General features: G+C 48.7%; 1 protein-coding gene across 3 annotated transcripts in view; it reads right to left on the minus strand.

The window, feature by feature from the left end:
• The window catches only part of FLNB (filamin B), a 146,821-nt gene that overhangs the window by 46,836 nt on the left and 78,155 nt on the right, over positions 1–21,830 (minus strand). For all 3 annotated transcript variants that reach the window (XM_044253309.1, XM_044253311.1, XM_044253310.1), the window contains exons 8-20: positions 20,998–21,195; positions 18,019–18,156; positions 16,392–16,518; positions 14,414–14,550; positions 12,953–13,146; positions 11,676–11,789; positions 10,692–10,835; positions 10,426–10,549; positions 9,929–10,089; positions 8,817–8,907; positions 8,355–8,524; positions 3,301–3,418; positions 585–847 (exon numbers count right to left, since the gene is read on the minus strand). In XM_044253309.1, coding sequence (XP_044109244.1) covers positions 585–847; positions 3,301–3,418; positions 8,355–8,524; positions 8,817–8,907; positions 9,929–10,089; positions 10,426–10,549; positions 10,692–10,835; positions 11,676–11,789; positions 12,953–13,146; positions 14,414–14,550; positions 16,392–16,518; positions 18,019–18,156; positions 20,998–21,195 — 1,979 coding nt within the window. The remainder of the gene's footprint in view (positions 1–584; positions 848–3,300; positions 3,419–8,354; positions 8,525–8,816; positions 8,908–9,928; positions 10,090–10,425; positions 10,550–10,691; positions 10,836–11,675; positions 11,790–12,952; positions 13,147–14,413; positions 14,551–16,391; positions 16,519–18,018; positions 18,157–20,997; positions 21,196–21,830) is intronic.

Genomic DNA, 21,830 nt, shown 5'->3' on the forward strand with positions numbered 1-21,830 from the left:
CGACGAACCTAAAACTGCTCTGAAAAACTGATTCTGATATAAAGATTTATATAAAAATTCTGATATAAGGATTTAAAAGCAAATGAGTAAATGAAACTGCTTTTACACGAGGGAGGGGACAGGATTTTCCTCTCTGATTCAACAAATAAGACCATTTTATAGGATTCGTGCTGTTCTAAAAGCCTTGATTCAGGGCTACCAGGAAGCAATGAGAAGGAGATGGATATATTTTTGATACTGAGGGATAAAGTTCCTGCAGGGTGAGCTAACCCTTATGGGTTCACTGTGAAGCGAGCACTGTTTGTCATGCTAACAAGTGAAGGGACAGAACTCAGGGACGAGGAGTCCCTCACCCAAGCCTCACTGCCAGAAAGGAAGAGGAGGAGCAGTGTGGGGAGGACACCCAGCCACCCAAGGGTCCCCTCGGGCTGAACTGCGGGAGGGAAAACAACTGTCAGCCGCTGAGAATGGACCTTCCTCAGAAAAGGATTTTCTACAGGCCTTGGTCAAGCAGGATCGGTGAAGGACTACAGTGTTCTATTTGACAACAGGAGACAAGTCCCGGCACAGGAACGAAAGCTGACCTTGGTGGGATCTGGTGGCAGTGAGGCCTCCACTGTGTAGGGGCTCCCAGGCACGGGGTGTCCATCGTAGGTGACGTCGACGGCATAGAGTCCCTCCTCCCGAGGGATGAACTTGGCCGTGCTGCTCTCCCGGCCCACCACGGGCGCCACCATACAAGGCACAACCTTCCTCGAGGGGCTTAGGATCGTCACATCCAGCTTCCCCTGGCCTCCTGCCCCTTTTGTGTCGATGGCGAACTCCTGACCCTTCCCAACTTCGACTCCTGGAAAAGGGAGACACGCCCGAGTGATCAGCTCGCCCTTTTCAGCAGCAAGAGTGGTTGACAGCAGACCCGTGAGGGTTCCCTGGACATGAGGCATTATCTCAGTCTGGGCCACAAGCAAGGGCAGATACCAAGGACAAGAAGCAAGACTAAGTCAGGATAATCAGCATCTACCTAGATAACAAGCAGTTGGAGAACAGCTACTAGCTAACCATAGATACTCTAGCAATGAGAGCTGACACTTCCTGATACTATAATGATCAGGGTTACTTAAAAACCAATAACAATTGATCACTCAATGACTGCATTTCTCAGTATAGCACATGGCCTCCTTTAATTTTTACCACAACCCTAGAGTGTTATTTATTAGTTACCAATGGCTTTAGGAAATGGGAAAACAGTGGCTCCGAGGTCAAGGAATGTGTCCAGGGTGTCGTACGCAACAGACCACAAAGGTGGGACTCACACGACCTTGTGATCTGCTCTGCCAACGAGGAATTCATAACCCGACGCTAAGCTCTCTCCTTTATTCACTTCTGGTATTAACTTTATATCAAAACATTCCCAGAAGCCAATGTTTTATTTACTAATTCTTGGCAGCAAATTTAATCCCACAGCCAACAAGGCAAAAGTCAGAGAGCTAGTCAACGCAGGGGCACCAGAGCCAGTCCAAAGAATGGACTCTCTATACTGCACCAATATTTGAAAGATCCCTGCAAAGCAGGGCCTCAGAAAAACCGTGTGTTGTATCTGACAAAAAAAAAAAAAAAAAAGGAAAGGACTTTGAACCAAAATGACAGCACTGGGAGCATAGGGCTCCCACCACAAGCCAGGGAAATTCTGACTCTAGGGCAGTAGGAGGCTAGATCAGCACCTCCAAACCACAAGCAAGGAGGCCTCAGAGCACCACGGCCCAAAGGCTTTTCCTAATCGGCATCGTGTTTCTCCTGTTCTGGAACTGAAGCCGTAGGTGTCTTAGAGGAAGCAGCAACGAGGAGACCCACGAAAGGACTGGCCAGTGACTTTTACACACTTGGAGCTGACCAAGCTTCAGAGAACCCAGAGCTGGGAAGTGGCCTCATTCACAACCTGTGCGTCTGAGTCCCAGGTCAGTGAAGGTGCTCATCGATGGTCCACTGAGACCGAAGAGGTCTGCTGGGGACTGGGGATGGGGGGATGCACGGAGCCCCGCATGACCCCGAAATCAGGTTGAGTGTGTGCGACAGAGGTGTGACCAGGCTTCAGCCGTATGGCAGCTCATGCAAGGCAACACTGGTGCGAAGGTTCTCCAAGATGCATGGCTCACGTCTAAAGGCAGGCTGCAAGCATATGGGCATAGCAGGAGAACACTAACGCAAAATGAACACTGCCCAACATTTGCTGCTGGCATGTATGCAGAGGGAGAGAGAAGATCGGGAAGGACCGAAACTGATGGTAACTTTGATTCACCCTAGGAAGAATAAGAGGTGATGCAGACAGCAGAGTTTAGTCTCAACGGTGGTGCCTTTCTTTTTAGGTGAAAATGGATTTACGCATTACTTTGCGTAAAAAAAAAAAAGAATTTCATGATTATGTGCTGAACTTCTGAAGCTGAGTGGGGAGTACGCCAGTGTTTATATACTACTACTGTGTTTACGTTTTTATGTTTGGAATTTTCCCTAATACAACAAATGAAAACATTTTAAAATAAATGAGATGAGCTTATACTAACAAGATACCCACCAAGCTAAAGGAATATGGGGGTGGGGTGGGGGCTGCATCAGAGTCATGGCTTCTGAGTGCCAGGAGCTGGCTTTTACCCTTGATGGTCCCTCCTCATGTGGATCCAAGGCCAAGGACAGCTAGCACGTACAAGTCACCAGAAGATAATGCATCCCAACTTCTCTTTGCAGTGAAAACATCCCGCTGTGAAGCCAGCAGTTACTGAGGGCTGACGATGTGCCAGCCCCTGAATTATGAGCTCATTTACCTTTCAAAATATTCCCACGAATGTCAAGTGTTCTTAACAGTGTTCCCCCCGCCCCCACTGTACAAATGAGGAGACGGAGGTTCATGGAAGTTAAGCACAGGTAAGGTCACAGTGCAACCCTGCTGCGTGGACCCAGTTCACACCCATGTCTGTCCCATTGCAAGGTCTGTTAGGGTGGAGTTTGCTCTCCTGCCTTTGGGTATCTGTTTTTCAAGATTTTATTTATTTATGTGACAGAGACACACAGCAAGAGAGGGAACAGAACAGGGGGAGTGGGAGAAGACGCAGGCCTTCCGCTGAGCGGGGAGCCCAATGAGGCACTTGATCCCAGCACCTTGGGATCACGCCCCAAGCCGAAGGCAGACACTTAACGACTGAGCCACCCAGATGCCCTCTGCAAACTCTCTTTTGAAAGGCATCTAACAGGCAGCCCCGGTGGGGGCGGTCGTCGGTGACCCCGTCTCCCCTGAGTCCACCCACTTACTGTTTTCCAGTCCATTAATCTTGATCTTGCTCAAATCCAGTGGAGCGGCCACGCCCACGGTGAAAGGGCTTTTAGGGATGGGGTCGCCGCCATAGGTCACCAGCACCTGCATAGAGCCCTGCAACGAGAGGACAGCAAGTGCACCTTTGGGCACCAACATCTAATGTGCTATTTATCTTTATTTCATTTTTTAAAAATATTTTACTGATTTATTTGTCAGACAGAGAGCACACAAGCAGGGGGAGCAGCAGGCAGAGAAAGAAGCAGGCTCCCCACTGAGCAAGGAGCCCGATGCGGGACTCAATCCCAGGACCCTGAGACCATGACCTGAGCCAAAGGCTGATGCTTAACAGACTGAGCCACCCAGGCGCCCCCTAGCTTGTTGTTTAAACCCGCCTTCTAGATCTTTCGTTCTTCCAGAGACTCTGGACCCTTCACTCCAGCGGATTTAGAAACCCCACAGACGTATTTCTCTAAGCTTCTGGCCCCATGGTAAAAACAACCGAGAAGTCAGATAAAATCAGAGCTGCTAAGAACAACAGGGGAGACTTCCTAAGCATACTGTATGCCGCGCTTTCAAGCATTTCCTTGACTCAATCTCCAAACAGTCCAAAGGGGTGGTTCTCACTGCTGTTCCCATTTTTTCAGGAAAGGAAACTACAGCTCAGGGAGGTAGAGGCACTTGCCCCAAATCACATGCCTGGTAAGTGCAAGAGCTGGACCTCATACCCATGGCACCCGGACCTCTGTCTCACCTGCTGGGCCACACTACCCCCTGCCCAGCACACACTGGCCCCTGGCCGTGGGTAAAGCTGCCATCTACGGGAGCCTCTCACTGACCAAAACCAGCTTTTTCTATGTCTCAGAAATCAGTTTCAGGCCTGTAGCCTGTGAGAGGGATTTGCTCACTACAGCAGCCTCTAAACTCCCACATCTATGTCAAGGAAAGGAAAGTTGCAAGTGTGAAGGGAATCCCGCCTGTGGGTTTGGCAGGCTGCTTCTTCGCAGCCCCGGGTCTGTGGGAGCGCCGACTATATATGCACAGGGCGTTTCTCCTCCGGTCCGTGCAGCCCACTCCCTGCTGGCTTCCCCTCTCCCGTCGGCTAAGCATCCCCCCAGCTGCCAAACCCAGGCTCCGTGAAAGCCCACGGCGGTCTCCGTAGACGAAGCTCTCCCTCACCTCAAATACCCCAGGCATACCGTCAAAGGCTATGGAGGGAGAGACGATATCCCCTAAGAATCTGGGTTGGGGGAGGGTCACCAGAATTCAGGCTTTACTGAAAGCTGCCGGTGATCAAGTGTTAAAGGGTGTAGCTTTGGGTCCACATGTATTTTCTCGTGCTGCCATTTTTTAAAGACTTTATTTATTTATTTGTCAGAGAGAGAGAGAGAGAGAGCACACAAACAGGCAGAGTGGCAGCAGAGGCAGAGAGAGCAGGCTCCCCACTGAGCAAGGAGCCCAATGCAGGACTCGATCTCATGACCCTGCGATCATGATCTGAGTCGGAGGCAGCGGCTTAATAACCAACTGAGTCACCCAGTCATCCTTCACGTTGCTTTTCATAATAAAAAAAAGGGGGGGGGGCAAAAGCTAAGAAAAGAATTGGCTACATCAGTGAAGGAGGGAGGACCGGATCCTCCAGGATTTGGGGGGAGTGCACAATGTTCATGGTAGAATGTGCACAGGTCCGACCCAAAAGAGCTCAGAGCCAGCCCAGGACAGGACAGGTCTCCTCCTTGTAATAAGGAAGTCGGGGAGTGGTTTGTGACTTTCAGCCACCATGGCATCCCCATCAGGCCAGCAACTCCCAAGCTTCCATTTGACCACAAGCCCCTCACTCCTTGCGGGAGAGGCCTCACGGCTGACCATGGGTCATGGAAAACCCTTCTCCACCAGCCCTTTAAGTCTGAAATAAAGTGTGTTCTCATCACCAGTCATTAAAAACAACAACAACAAAAACAAAAACAAAAACCTCAGAGAGGAAATAAACTCTACTTAAAATAATCTAACAAGGGGGAGGAAGAAATCTTAAGGGGCTTCCACCTGGACCGCTTGTAGCACTTAAGGTTTCCTCTGGGGCGCAGCTAAGGAACGGACTGTGCTTGCCCCCCAGAGGGGGGTGACATGAGGAATGTTTGAGAAATGACCACTGGTGCATTTCACGACGACCTTGCTGACTACAGGACAGTTTTACTCTCTCCCCACTGCGCCTCTGAGACCTTAATCCCACCCTGCAAACACACGAATGTAAGACTCTGACCCAAGAGCTCAGGTGAGGACAGAATCGAGTGAGCTACCCACAGCCCCCTCCTCCTCCAGTGACCTCTGGGACAGGCAGGGAGATCAGTGAACCCCCAGGGTCTCCTAAGGCACCCCTAGAAGTGTGTGGGGTTTATGATTCCCAGTGGCTTCTGACCTGGTGGGTCACAGAGCTGTTGCCACCGGCTTCTCAAAGCACTTGCTCTTTGTGAGGGAATATGGGGGAAGAAACCCAAGTCCCTTGAGGTCACAGAAAAACGAAAGCACAGAAGGCAAAATCCTTAGGAGAATATGGCATGGTGTGATCTCCCTTCTAGTCTCCCTCTGACCATCCTCAAGCCTCAATCCAACAAGTGACTCCACCAAGGCACAACAGCTGACCACTGCTTTCCGACAAGACCGTGACTGGTGGGTCCCCTGCAGGTCAGCAGGGATGTTCAAGCTGTGGCTCAGAGACCCTGAGGGGGACAGCTCCTCACACAGCATGGCCTGCATGCTGATGGTGACACGGTCTCCCTGGGCCAGGAGCCACTGCCCTCTCTCCACACACACACTCAACAACTTCATTTCTGGAAAATTCCAGTCTGTTATCCCAAAAACCACCACGAGAAGGTGCACTCCGAGTATGAGCCCTCAACGTACACTCCCTGCCTCCATATTGGGCAGGGCCTTCTGGGCTGACCCAGGCCTCTTAACCACATCCAAGGGCAAAGCTCAAAAGGCAAGCTTATTTAACCCAATCTTGAGCTGTATGTCGCTCTTCAGAAAAGAGAGATCAAAGGTGGACAAGGATGTGTTGGCCCCACTGTCCCTACAAAGTTTTTCTGTTGTCTCTGCTTATGAGTAGAGAGGCTCAACCTTGTGTATTCACACTTTATGCCATAAATTCATGTAGAGACCCTACACCATCAGGCCCTGTGCTCAGACTAGGGCCAGAAAGATATATATACAGGACATACTATCCCATCGCTGGGGAACTCACCATCCAAGAGAAGAAATTCAATCTGCTTTCTCTGCCACAGAGAAATATGCGAAACTGCACGTTGCCCAAAAAATGAAACCATGACCTTTGTTCTAGACACTAAACAAGAAGAACCAAAGAGGCACGAGGTGAGCTGCTCAAACTGGAGGTAGTGACCGACACCCAAGACGGCCAGGCTCCCTGGGTATATGACCAGCACCATTTGAGCAAAGCCCCATGCGCCCATGGAGCCTGCCGAAAAACCTGCTGTTCTCCAAGAACTGCATGAACTTGACCCTGGGGTGACTTCGAAGTAAGAAGCCTCCCTCTCTAGCCTCCACCTCTGCCCCAAATGGCAAGAGGTTCTGAAGCCCTGGGGTGCAGGCCCAAACCTGATTCTGTCTTGATGTCTGCAACTTACTTTCGAGTGGCTCAGCCAGAACCCAATGAGGTTTGTAGACAGACGAGAAAGCAAGATGTTTTATAGGAGTCAAAGACCTTGTGACCTTGACCAGTGTGCATGGCCATGCTTTCTGGTACCCTCTCCTAAGGAATGTGGAGAATTGGCAACACGGATGATGTCACACTGGTGCTCCCAATGGTGAGTCTCCTGCCAGCCCTTGGAAGCATCAGGAAAATAATTACCTACGTAGCCCTGAATGCCCTGATGCATAAAGAGCATCCTACCTACAAAAGTATTTTTACCATCACTAACAAGGAAGCCCTCCTTAAGGTCAAAACAAAAACCACAGGAAGGACAGCTGGATGTAAGAGGCCACATCTTTACGGTGGCACAGAATTCACCCCAGAGAACCGCTCCCACCGTCAAAGAGTCCATCTCCAAGAACATGTAGCCCCTAAGGCAAGGGGACATGTGCACCACCCCCTCATCCTCACCATACCCGTCGTTCCTTCCCACTAGACTCCGGGCAGCTCCTCACTGAGGGTCAGGCAGGAGTGATGCTTGTCTCTTGAGTGGTGTTGATACAGAAAGCATCACCCCCGTTCTCCTACAAAAGGTACCTCACACAAGGCAGACTATTTTCCTCAGGAAAGAAGAAATCTGAGAGGTTCAGGAGGACTGTGTAGAACACTATGTATAAAAAATAGTAAATCCAGGCTTTTCTTCTGAGTTTTCTGTTCCTCACATCCCAGATGTGTGGCCATGAAGCAAACTCCAATTTTGAACAAATTAACATGAATTCACACAGAGAGGCTGAGAGGTCATTTTTTAGGTGTTTCTTGCCTAAAATAATCAGAGCAAAGTGGCCTGGATCATAAGATCCTGTGTACATTCCTGGATTTTGTAAAAGAGGACAATCTGGGGCCCTAGATAGTATCTCAGGCCTAAGGGACCAAGGGCTGAACTGGGTTTTGAGAGAGACCCACTCCACCACCTTGTAAATGGGACCAGCAAGAAAACACAAAGGGGTCGCCCTTCCTACCCTTGGAGTAAGTAAGAAAAGACTGCGTTTAAGGGCAGCTGGTAAGAATGGGAGAGTGTGTGGATTAAGAGGAAAATACTAGGTTCCGAACTTCAAGAACTCGCTGTTTCTGCTAAAACCCAAAATGGAGGTGGGAGCTGGGGATGGGGAGAGACAAGCTAGCTTGCCCTTGTACTTAGGGAAACCTTCAGGCCTCTCTCACAGAACCAGCCAGGCCTCTTGCCAGCCCTCCTGGAGAGGCTCAGAATGACAGGAACAAAGAGCCTGTCACCCACAGAGGAGCACCTCAACAAAGCACCGGTCACAGCCTTGGTGTCCAAAGTGCCCAGCACAGCACTGAGAGGGAGAGGGCCTGGGCCGGTGGCAGCGGACACAGGAAGGACCCTACCTGCTGGGTGGGTGTGTATTTGACGGTGTGGGAGTAGTCGTAATTGTCAATGATGTCCAAGTCCTTCACAGCATCTCCGGGAAGGGGGCTACTGAACTGCACGTTCAGTGGGGCTTTTCCGGCCCCTTTGGTGTAGACCGTGAAGTGGGTTGGTTTCCCGTTTTCCACACCTGGAAGGACAGACTGTGAAGTGAGGAGACAGGCCTGGCTGGAGTGGTTTCACTCTTACAACCCGTCCGACGGGTTCATCAGCCCCAGCCCCAGCAAGGCAGTCGGTGACAGGGGCTGGTACTCAGGAGCACTGCCAACAACTCGGCAGAAGCACCGCCTCTGCTGAATGGGAACCCCAACAGGACCAGCCTTTCGAGGAGACAAGTCCCTCAGGGTCCCCGGACCCAACCTGCCCATGGCCACTGGACCACAGAAGGTCTCCAGGATGGCCTCTCACGGGGACTCTCTTACCTGCTTTGCTGAGCCCTGGGCCTTCTGCCTTCACTTTGCTGGCATCGTGGGAAGGGTCAACTTTCACTCTGAAAGGGCTGGCGGGGATTTCCTGTAGGGGAGACACTATCTCAGTAGGAAAGCCCCTGAATCTTCTGCCAGAGCTTAGCCTTCTGCCCAACGTGAAGGGGAGACCTCTGTGACTCTGGCAGGCAGCAGGCTAATCCCCACGGGTCAAGTTTTCGTACTCTAGCCTAAGGTAGGGGCCATCGGGGGTCATTCATGAATGCCTGGATCCCTCCATCACAGGCTTTGACCTGCTGCACAGCTGAAGGAAGGTTTCCTCCAAATGAATCGGAAAACTCTGAGCCTTTAACACCAAAAGTTGAGTTCTTAGGATGCAAAAAATCCTACCAAGAATAAAACCCAAAATGACAGTAACAAAAAGGATTGGGCTAAAGGACAGGCCCTTAGGTACAGTTCAGAGCTAAGGTTTGGGGAATGGGAGGAGCTGATCAGAAACAGGATTGTAATTCTTCACAAAGAATGGTGCAGATTATCAGAATAAAGGCAGAACAGGTTAATGGATGACATCAATTCAAGACCAACACCTTCAGGCAGAGAACTTTCTTTTGAGATTCCATCCTTACAGGAGGTTAATCTGAATCGCCAGGATTCAGATTCAGTTCCCTGTTTTAGGTACCACTCGCCTTATCTTCACCTATCACAAATAAATAGGAGCTCAATTTGAAAGGTCAAACCTCCTCTCCCTATAGAGGTCTAAGGGTCAAGGCCAAAGCCATTGCTTCAAAGCAGGAGAGGTAGAACACGTCCAGAAGTTCATTATGTTTCAGTCAAAAACTTGACAAGCATTTCTAACAAACCAGTCTCCTTCCAGAGCCCTGCTATAACCAGTGAAAACACTGTGCGCCTCACTTTAGTCAGAAAGTGTTAAAAATTTAGTTCTGGGTGTTTTTTTTTTTTTTCCCCCTTACGGTTTTCAGGAACCAGAGAGGAAAACCTGAGAATTCTCAAGACACTGCCCTATTGCTAAAAAACAAAATAAAACAGAAAGAAACAAAAAGGAAATATGCACACAGGTGGCCAGAAAGAACCCAGGCCCAAACACACACCTGAGATGCAAAGAGAACTTTGATAGTGTATCGCCCGGCGGCAGGAGGCACATATTTGACCGTAAACGTGTCGTTGGCGTTGTGAATAATGTCAAAGTCCACGTCTTCCTCATCCTCACTTAACACCCGGGCATCACATTTAATGCCAACGCTGACATCACCTGGAACAGACCAGCTTATGAGCGCACCGGTGTACAAGAAACAGCATGTCCCGTGCAATCACTTCCAGCTCATCTCAGCTAACACCCCAGAAAAGCAGCTGGGAAGTTTCCAGTGACAAGCCTGACAAAGGGATGGTGCTAAGTCAGGGCTTTGGAGGAGGAATGGAGGATTAGCAAAGATCACCAAGGAACTGCCACAGACGCTTATTAGATGAACAATTACCTATTCAGGTGCACTATTTTCTAGCTCAAAGTTCACTGCCCTTCCAACATTAGGAAAAGACCATTCTTCCTCAAGAAGCATCAACGACCTCAATGGGGGAACCCTCCACTCACCTTCCCCAGCTTCAGTACAGTCCACCGTGAAATGAGTAGGCTCATTTGCCTTCAGTCCACTTCGCTCCACGCCTGGCCCAAACACCTTGACCTTCTGGGGATGGCTACCCTGCCCGATACTGACCTAAAAAGAACACAGTCCAAAGTTATAACCAAGTTTTCCTCCACTTGGACCCAGTGAAACGTTGCTAGTTAGCATGGAGCGCAGACCCGTCACAGGTCTTGGCTTTTTCGTAGAGTGGCCAGGATTAGGCATCTCAACCTACCCTATAGGGGCTGCGTGGGATGTTCACGCCTCCCCAGACCACAGCAATGGTGTGCTTGATGGCCTTAACCGGGGTGTACGAGCAGGCGTACGTGCCGTCCATCCGGCTCTTCATCTGGATGTCAATGGGCTGGCCTTCCCCATCCTGCAAAAGAGCAGGGGCTAAGAACAGAAACTGGCCTTCACACAGTCTTCATCAAACAGGGCCACCATGGCTTCCCAAGACCATCAAGTCACCACCCGTCGAACAAAACATGGAACAACTATGATATGCCACACTTTCACAATGTCGTCACCACAGGGGACAAAATACTGGCTGCACTTATTTGTTTTTTTCATAAGAGCAAATGACCCTGCTAGAAAGTCATGACCACTCAATACCTCTTAATTTGGGGGTGCCTGGGTGGCTCACTCGGTTGGTTAAGTGTCCCAACTCTTGATTTCGGCTCAGGTCATGATCTCAGGGTCGAGAGATAGAACCCCTGCACTGGGCCCCATGTTCAGCAGGGGTCTGCTTGAGATTCTCTCTTCCTCTCTGCCCCGCCCCTCGGGGGTGTGCTTACACATGTGCACACTCTCTCTCACTAAATAAATCAATCTTTTAAAAAATCCTCCTTAATTTTAATTCCTGCATTTAAATCCCTGGGCCAAATTTGATTAAATTAGATAAACATAGTCAATAAACACTTATTTACAAACCTCCGGTGAAGGCCTAGGTAGCTTTGGCCAAACTGAAGGACATGTACAGGGGAAATCTGAAATCAAGCCTCGTTTCCAAAGAATATAAATCATAAAAATGAGAAAAGCACCTTGCTTTACATATTAGAATCCCATGTAATCTGCACATAACCTCAAGAGATATTCTTCTTATTCCCAGCGTGCGGATGAATAAACTGAGGGTCAGGTGAACAGAGCCAAGTCGCCATTACAGCGGCAGAGCATGTCTCCCGATGATTGCCTGCACAGATGGTCCCTGGAAACGTACCTGAGCAAATATCTTCAAGGGGGCTTTTCCAGCATCCTTAGGATCCACGGTGAACTCACACAGGTTGTTGACAATGCACCCAGATTTCTCCAAACCTGGCCCGTATGCTTGGACCTGGGGCAAAGGGCCAATAATGATTCTCCTTCTGTGCAATGCTTGAACGAAACCCCTACATAATGACCAAGGACCCAGGAACAAGATAACAAAACCATTGGTGTCTGGTTTCACACTACCTATGTAACAGGATGGTTAGGGAAGGAAGAAAATGCTCCAGCAGGTTGTAACCCCAAAATTACAAACAGTATCAATAACATCCTAGCAGGAGGAAAACTCCAAAACCAGGCCCCAAACTAGCCTGGGGCTCCTTGCCTTGTTCTGAGCAGACAGAGACAACTTCTAGTACCCAGGGCAGGGATCTCCTGTCATGTCTGGGTTCAGCGTTTCCACACAGAGGGGACTCAGAACCTTTACCACAGACATCCCAAAGGTTTATAGCTCTAGAGAACAAAGGACCAGCCACTGGCCAATGAGGAAGGGCAACTAGCCCAGACCGCCTCCAGGCTACACATGGCTCCCCGTGTGGGCCAGGGCAGCACACGTGGAGGCTTGGAGGCTTCCTCCTGGCAGCCAGGCCACCTCATACTCGATGCTTATCTGCAGCCTAAGAGTGTGACAGAAGTGCTTAGAAATACTGCTCCCATTTAAAAGAAGGGAGCTGGGGAGAAAAAGAGCAGCAGTCCCCATGACCCCCTGCACCGGCCAGGCACTGGGCGAAGGGCTGTCTTTATGCACGTTAGCTCCTTGAATCATCCCAGAAACACTGGGAGGCAGACAGGGCCATCATTCCCACTGTAAAGAGAAAGAATCTTTTCTTTCTCGCCCAGCATTAGAAAATTCTGGAGTGGTGGGCGCCTGGGTGGCTCAGTGGGTTAAGCCGCTGCCTTCAGCTCAGGTCATGATCTCAGGGTCCTGGGATCGAGTCCCGCATCGGGCTCTCTGCTCAGCGGGGAGCCTGCTTCCCTCTCTCTCTCTGTCTGCCTCTCCATCTACTTGTGATTTCTCTCTGTCAAATAAATAAATAAAATTTAAAAAAGAAAAGAAAAGAAAAGAAAATTCTGGAGTGGTACTACCAGGGTTCCGACTGAGATCAGCATCCTTCCTAAGCTCTACACGGCTCCTCACTGCCATCCCTCAACAGGCTGGTTAGGGTCACCCTCTGTGCACCCCAGAGAGGGCCAGGAGCCAGGAGGAGAGCACAGAAACGTTGACAGGCTCACCAGATCCGGGTTGTAGTCTCCTGCGGCCGGGTGGATGAAGGCCATGTATGGGCTGTCCTTGATGTCTTCGTCATCACACATGATGTGAACGGCGTACTCACCGGGCTCCTTGGGCCAGTACTTGACATCACATGACCCATCGTTCTGGTCATCATACTCAATCTTTGCCTGGGAGGGGCCTTCAATGGCAAACCCTGGGAACAAGGTGAGAGGGACCCCTGGTTGCATCGGGGAAAGAACCTATTCTATTGGCTCATTCCCTCAAAGCAAGTATTAGCCAGAAGACTGAAATCTGTTTGTATCCCTTTCTGACAAAATCAAGACTACTGAGTCTTCACTAGATATGGAAGGTTGGATTTTATACCATGGGGTTTTGTTGTTGTTGTTGTTATTATTGTTTTAAAAACATCAACTAACAGGGAAGGTCAACTAAAACCTTAAACCAATGCCCGCCCTTTGCCCCACCAAATCCGATTCTGGGCTCTTGTCTAAAGGAAGTAATCAAGGCTATACGTAAACAGAAACAGTCTATGTACTCAGCATAGGAAAACCGTGGAAGTAACCAGAGAGCCTAACAATAGACATATCCATGCAATGGAATTCCAAAGAAGCCAAGGCCTATCTTTAGCTGAGGCGGAAAGATAGAAAGATTACCCCTAGGTATTCTTTGTGGCAGATGAATGTTTATATGTCCATGCATAGAAAAAAAAAAAAAAAAAGCCTAGAAGGATATGCCAAAAGGTTTAATATCATACCGAAACATTGATTCTCTCTCTAGAAGGAAACACTAAAGGTGATTTCTTCTTTTTGGCCAGTTTGCTTATTCTTACTACCTGAAACAGTTGGTCATCACACTATGGCTAGTACACCTGTTTCTGTACATAAGGCTTTGCTGGGACACAGCCACACTCCTTCACTTACCTCCCTTCTCTGGCTGCTTTCATGCAACCACGGCTGCAGTGGGGAGAATATGGCCCACAAGACTAAAATATTTGCTTTCTGGTCCTTTTTAGAGCAGGTTTGCCAACCACTGTTCTAAAGTGATCCTATATACATCAGAGGTGTGTTTAAAATATACTGGTCTACTCCGAAGAATATTTTTTCTCCAAATTTCAAATTTCAGCCAAATTCATTCATTCATCTAAACTAAAGAATCAGTCAACATTATTTGACGAGTGCCTCCTACGTTCCAGGCACTGTTTCAAGCACCATATCCACAGGAAACCTCTACCTTGAGGTTTAGCAGATGAATGAATGAAGAGGCAAAGGGCAACTTGCAGGGCAAGAGGAAAAGGAAAATTGCAATCCCACAGCGGTACCAAGAGTTGGACTTGTGGGGTCAGGAGGCTGGGGGAAAAGGGGAGCGAGGCTTGGAGGAGGCCCGACTCTCAGTCTAACACTGGAATCAAGCCTCATGTCATCTCAGCCCCCCAGGGCTGCTGGCGGGCTGCTTCCACCTACCCAGAGACCCCACTTCAGAGCCAATGGACTCCACCACGAAGTCCGCCGACCGCCCGACAATTCCGCTGTGGAGGCCAGGGCCCCACGCACGAACTTTCTGCATGCCTGCTTCAGGGCCAACTTGAACCTCAAAGGGGCTAGGAGAAAAGGAACAAAAAGCATTAAAGAAGAGCAAAGAAGGAACTAAATACAGCCATAAGCTGTTTTTTCTACTCCTTTTACCTGGAGTCCCAGTGTCCAGACAAGCCCTTCCTCCACACAGGTGCACCCACAGCCATTGTTATGTCAACAATATAAGTACTGTGGCTGCCTTGGGGCACTCAGGTGGCCACTAGGTGGGCTCTCAAAACACCCTGCCTCACACTATCCTTCCCATCATTCACCTTTTGAGTGCAGGGCTCAGCAGACCGCGAGCTCGGGAAGGTAAGAGTGTGCCTGCCTTCCTATATCCTGCTTATATTATATGAGTAAGGGGCACCTGGGTGGTGCAGTCGGTTGGGTATCCAACTCGTGGTTTCAGCTCAGGTCATGATCTCAGGGTCCTGGGATGGTGCCCTGCATCAGGCTCCATGCCCAGCATGGACTCAAGCATGCTTGAGATTCTCACTCTCCCTCCCCCTTTGCCCCTCCCACCTGTGCTGCCTCTGTCTCTCTAAAGTAAATAAAAGCTTTTTTTTTTTAAGATTTTATTTATTTATTTATTCGACAGAGATCACAAGTAGGCAGAGAGGCAGGCAGAGAGAGAGGAAGGGAAGCAGGCTCCCTGCTGAGCAGAGAGCCCAATGTGGGGTTCGATCCCAGGACCCTGAGACTAGGACCTGAGCCGAAGGCAGAGGCTTTAACCCACTGAGCCACCCAGGTGTCCCTAAAATAAATAAAATCTTAAAAAATATCTTGTAAGACAAAAAACCAAGGTGAACAGGCTTTATCTCACACATGAACAAATGAGTTTTTTCTTTTCTTTCTTTCTTTTTCAAATGAATGAGATTTAACTTTAGTATAGCAGAATTAAAAAAAAAAGCAAAGGGGATACCTGGCTGGCTCAGTTCGTAGAGCAAGTAGCTCTTAATCTTGGGGTTGTGAGTCTGAACCCCATGTTGGGTGTAGATATTGCTTAAATAAATATACTTAATTTTAAAAAAAGATTTTGTTCATTTAATCATGAGAAACAGAGAGAGAGAGAGGCAGAGGAAGAAACAGACTCCCTGCAGAGTGGGGAACCCAACATGTTACTCGATCCCAGGACCCTAGAATCACAACCTGAGCCAAAGGCAGATGCTTAATGGACTGCTGCTCAGGCACCCCAACTTTTTTTTTTGAGCTTCATGAGTTTATTTTTCTATTTTTTAAAAAACTTTTCTAAACAGGCACCCCAACTTTTTAAAAAAATCTTTAAAAAGTTTGCTGAGATTCTCAGTACCCAATTATGCCCAGATTATTTCTCAAGGTAAATGGAATTTATTCTTTTCAGTCTAAAAGTGCCCCCAGGAGGGCTGGGGAGGATGAAGAGGGGAGGGTAACTGTGATGCCCACAGGCAAAGCTGTAGACCGCGTCCCTTGGCTCCTGACTGCACTCACCTAGAGAATTTTAATGTAAACCATGGCAGATTTTACTCCCATGGCATTCCTGAACAGAGGCACACATTGAAAGAAAGAGAATCTTAGTTTATATAAGGGTGTATAGACACACAGCCCATTTGCTCTCTATTACTGCTCCTTCTGGCTTCCCTGCCTCCCCCCAGCCCCAGACCGCCAGCATTTGATTTAAAGCAAGGCAACCGAAACCACAGTGCTGCTTTTGAGAACAGGCCAAATGTCTGCGTGCTGCTCTTTAAAAAAAGAAGAAAAAAAAGAAAGAAAAACGTGTTCAACAAAGCAGATCTCTTTCCCTCCTGCAGCCTGGGGAAGCAACCTCCCTGAGCCTGCCTGGAGCCGAGCACGCCCCCAGAGAAGACGCCAACTCCAGCTGGAGACTCACCTCTTTGGAATGTGGTGTCCCCCCCACGTGATGGCGATGCTGTATTTCCCCGGAGTGCTGGGGTAATACTCGAATGCATAGACTCCATCCAGAAAGCCTTTCTGTTTCACCAGCTCCTCCAGGCCCTCTGTGGGAAGAAAACACACCATTTGTCCAAAGCAATTCCAGGCTCCCAACAAGAATCCAAAAGACAAGAACAGAAAGATAGCAATATCCACAAGATGTAAGTCATAGAGGGAAATGGGCTGCCTTAGAATGAGACCCCCTCAAAACTTGGGAGATTAATCCAAGCCTAAAAATAGACCCATCTCTGCTTCTAAGTGTGGGGAAAAGGAAGATTTCCCACCTTACCAGCTTTCGAAAGCTCAGAGAACCTTCTACAGAGGTGGGGGCCAACAGGTCCTTGACCTCCTAGTCGTATCTTAATTTTTCCTAATGATCATCGCCAGCTGTCTTAGCCTCTCACGAAACGGTCGAGGGACACTGAGCCCTTACAAGTATTTGGCATGGGTTTCCGCTTACTGTCCTGGCATATCTTTCAGCAGCAGTGAGAAAGCTCCTGCATGCTATCTACAAGAGAACAGGTTTCAGATGCTCTACCACAAACTCCAGGTTCAGCCATCAGGTAGAAACTTGTTTTATGTTGTGCCCTGAGGTTTGGCTGGGAAAGCCACTTAGCCAAGCGAGAATCCAAGGTCGGGGGGGAAAAAAAAGCCTCCTTGGCTCCTGTAGCAACAAGCCAGCAGGGAGGTCAGCCCCAGAGCAACTTGGCTCCAGGTCTGGGCAGTCTAGAACCTTGGCCACCCTTTGAACACAGCCTTCCCCACAGCTTGGTGTTCTGTGATCAAATATTAACTTTCTGGAGCTCAGAGCACTCCTGCCCCAGCCTGTTGGGGATAGAGAGGATGGGAGCAACACAGAGACCACGCACATCCCCACAAGGCAGAAACCCATGGAGGGCTGCTACGCCTACAGCCAGAAATGCTGGGGCAAACGCAGACGGAGCAGATCCTCGTCCTCGTGTCTGCAGTCTCCTTTCCCGAAAAGGGAAGAAGAAGGAGCTGCAGAGTGCAACCCACCCCTCCACGATCAGCATTTATCTACAAAGAAAACTTAATCTCAGGGAATTTTATTTTCCTTCTATAAGCACTGATCACAGTAATTAGGTACTTGGCATAATTTCATAGTCTATAAAATGTAACCTGGAGTGGAAAAATTACTGGCTTTGGAGACTGTGCTTGCATTCCAGCTCAGATGCTTACAAGCTGTGTGACCTTGGGCAAGACCCCTCCTCTCGAGCCCACGTTTCCTCAAATAAAAAGTAAGCCACTTCAGGTTGTCGCTCCAAGGACAGCACTTTCCAAACTCCATTACATCACTGCTTTTTCTATTCCCAGAAGCCTTAAAATGGGGGAGGCTGTCAAGCCACCACTGGTCCCACTGCACCCAGGGCAGACGTTACTAATCAATCCCTGCCTCCTTCCCCCATGGCGCTCAGGGCACCTCAATTCTTTTATACCATTCTCTCTGGGATCGATCACAACTGCCTTTGGCATGAAATCCATACACCAGGGCTGCAAAGCCGGCCCAGGTCACACCTGAGATGGGGAAACAAAGGAGCACTTACTAGGACCCTTCACAGTGACAGCGAGTTCCCCGCTTCCAGCAGCCTTGGTATCAACCTTGAAGTCTGCAGTCTCCCGGATGCGGATACCTTTGGGCTGCAAGCCTCGGCCACTGGCCCGGCAGGCGTTTGGACTACAGGCTGCAAACAGAGTTTTGACATCAATTCAACCTTTCATTCGTTCGAGTTGAGCAAGCCAAGGTAACTTGGAGCCACCCGCCAAGAAAATGTTTGCTCTGCACAGAGAATCTGCAGCAGCTGCCCAAGGCCAAGGGTCCTGTTCAGGGAGCACACCAGGCTAGCAAATAAGGACACAACATAACTTTGTCCAGCCACACTGGGGTGAGGGGGCTGGGGGGTAACTTTGGCAAAGAAAGGAGGAGAAGCACAGCCTGCATTCGCTGTGCTCCTGGAACCCGCTGAATCCTGGCGTTTATCCTCTCAGTGGTGAAGGAGAGTTAAATCTCATTTCCACACTCAAGGGCCCAGTAATTGGGAAGACCCAATTTTTTCAAGTCTACTTGGAAAATGTAGCACTTGAAAACATCTGACCGCGTTCCAAACTTTGGATCAGCCATTTTTAAAAGCCGAAATGTGATCATCTTTCGCATGGAGAGCCAGGGGATAGCTAAAAAAAAAAAAACCCATTCAACACCCCCTCAGCCAAGGCAGACAAACATTTTACTGCTGTCAGCAGGTAGTCGGAATGTGGGTGGCTATAAATACAACAATCAGCAATAAACACCCCTCCTCATTTGATTTCTGGATCTAGTTTAAAAAACTAAAGTCAGAAGTCTAAAAATTAAGGACCGAAGTAGCTTCTAGTAATTTCTTTTTTTTTTCTTTTTTCTTTTTTTTAAATTTTTTATTTTTTATAAACATCTATTTTTATCCCCAGGGGTACAGGTCCATGAATTGCTAGGTCCACACACCCCACAGCACTCACCAAAGCACACCCCCCCCACATGTCCATAACTCCACCCCCTTTCTCCCAACCCCCCTCCCCCCAGCAACCCTCAGTTTGTTTTGTGAGATTAAGAGTCACTTATGGTTTGTCTCCCTCCCAATCCCATCTTGTTGCTTCTAGTAGTTTCTTACATGAGAGGTCCACAAAACTACCATTCCATGGAGGTCATCAGAAGGCTAATAAAACACATCCCTGTACCCCAGGAATTCTTTGCCAACATAGGAGACCTTTTTAAGTACAGAAATGAGAAAGCGGGGGTAAAATGTCATGTTGTTGACTAAGTAGCTTTTCCTTTCTAAATTCAGCAATGCACATTTGACAGTTTTCTCTATGCCAGGAGTGGGATCACAGACCCCAAAGGATGAAACTCTTTACTCCATAGAAAGAAGATAATGCCTCCTCTGGTCCCCCCTCCCTACAACATCCTCAGCTGGCTGCTTGGCAGACAACTATTTCTGGAAGAGACGGACCCACACTCTAGGAGTCAGAGAAGATTTTAGGTGGTTTGTAGACGAATATAAGTTGATGGCCACATTTTATGGCAAGTGACATTAGTTTTCCATTGTGAAAGGGGGATGAAGATTCTTTTTAATATAAAATCAGTTAAGTAGGAGAAGTACGTCAAAAGAAAAACCCAATCAATTAAATTCTAAACAGTACAAGTGACAAATGGACAACGTAAGAGATGAAAAGCATCATCCATTAAGTGAGAGGAAGTCAGAGAACAGTATCAGAACAGGAAAGCTGTTAAAAAAATGCTTTCTTGCGTTTGTCAAAGAGAGTTTTGTTTATGAATATGTTGGGTTTTTTTTGTCAAAAGGAGAAAAGTTGATCATACCAGAAATAAGTCACAACAGGATGACAGGACTTCCCGTGGAGGGTTTTAATGTGCCTTAAAAAAAAAAAACCACCACTCATGGAAATTCTGAACATGGGTATTAGTCTCAACATCAAAAGGGTAACTGCTCAGTTCATATAAACATGAAATGGAGCTGAAGGAAACCACTGAATTCTCTACCACTTTGAGATGTTTTAGACAAGTTTCAATGTAATGAGTGGGCTTGGGGTCCAGCTGGCCAAGTGATGCTGACGTGTATACTGTCATGTCCTGAGGGCACCAAGAGCACGGGCCCAAGGTGACGTGTGCGGGAAGCATGGGAACTGGGAGGAAAGTCCCACTCAACCAGCCCTTACCCAGCGAGGAGCCTCTGGCCCAGTGCTCTCAGTTAGGAAGCCAACAGCTTTGGGGTCCAGGCTGACCCAGAGGCAGGATTCAGAAGAGGAAGCCAGCTCTACAGACGCAGAGACAGAGGACAGAACAGGGAAAGGCAAGTATTGGTTAGAAAAGGCAGCAGAGTTGGAAAACAAAACAAAACACAAAGAACAACCAAGTCAGAAGGAAAAGGAGTCTAACATTAGAGAAAAAATGCATGCTCTGGCTGCAGAAGGGGTTTAGCAGCAGGGTTAAGGAGTTGACGGAGACCTGGGTTCTCCTTGTGTACAGATGCCTGGTCTGTACTCACTGATGCCCTAATGTCATCTTCGCCTTGGTGTCTCCACCTGCAAACTGGAGAGGACCCCAGCACCTGGAACACGCTGGCTGGGGTGACGGTTACATGCGGTGGTGCTGAGCACGCGGCAGCCAGTAAAGGCCAAGCAGCGGAGGCCGTGGGGCTGTCCCACAGCTGCTGACGTCAGCCACAGGAACCAATGGCCTACACAGCCTCAGTCCTGCAGCTCTCGGTGAGGACAACCCTCCTGTATGAGTGTTTTGGGGAGGATTTAGTCAGTTAATACAAGTGAAGCACTTGGGTCATTGCTCGGCTCCCAGGAAGATATCAATATGAATACCTTGAGGACAAAGCAAGCCACTTCCCACTGCAGGAGCCCTGGCAGAAAGGGGACAGGTGCAATCCCAGCATGGCCCCCACTCTTCTCCTGGCCTCAGAGCTCAGCTGTGAGCACAGTCAGCCTCAAGGCCAGAAGCAGGGATAGCTGGCCACCCCAGCACTCACCTTCCCCGACCTGCACGACGAAGGGACTCTTGGGAATGGTGTCCCCCGCGAAGGAGACCTTGACCACGTGCGGGCCGGGTTGCACTGGTTTGTACACACACCGATACACCTGGTTTCCTTTATCTTCCACCAGCAATTCCACAGAGTTCTTCCCCTGGGGATCCTCCACCTCAACACCAATGTCTCCCACACCAGCACCTGGAATAAAACAAGCACTCCAGGAGCCCCCGTCACCTTCTCAGAACACTCGCTGCAGATCAGCACAGGTGCAAAGTGCAGACGGGAGGAGACAGGCACTTAGAAGGTCCACACCGAAATGCTAACAACTGTTTTCTGGTTTGGCCAGGAGGGTCATAAACTTTCTTTTTTCCCCCCTTCTCTATTTTTAAAATTTCCTACATTGAAAGAAAGGTGACATTTCATGAAATGTATCATTTAAAAAAAAAAAGTGTGTGTGTGTGTGTGTGTGTGTGTGTGTATGTGTGTGTGTATTTAAACTGTTCTATCATTCTTCTCCTCACCCCCAAACCCCGTATAGAATTTGGTCTAGTCAAGATTTTTTTTTAATCTTATTTATTTATTAGAGAGAGAGGTAGAAGCAGATGACTCCCAGCTGAGCAAGGAGCCTGACATGGGGCTTGATCCCAGGACTCTGACCTGGGATCATGACCTGAGCCACAGGCAGATGCTTAATCAAATAAGCCTCCCAGGTGCCCTTAGTAGAGGATTCTTAAAACTTAGTTTCTTTGGCATAGTTATTTAGCTAAGGCAGAAATGTGTACAGAAATTGATGGATTATTAATAATCAAACCCAAGCTTGAGTGTTAAGATCT

Source organism: Neovison vison, chromosome 6, assembly GCF_020171115.1.
Source record: "Neovison vison isolate M4711 chromosome 6, ASM_NN_V1, whole genome shotgun sequence".
In the NCBI taxonomy this organism is placed as follows: Eukaryota; Metazoa; Chordata; class Mammalia; order Carnivora; family Mustelidae; genus Neogale; species Neogale vison.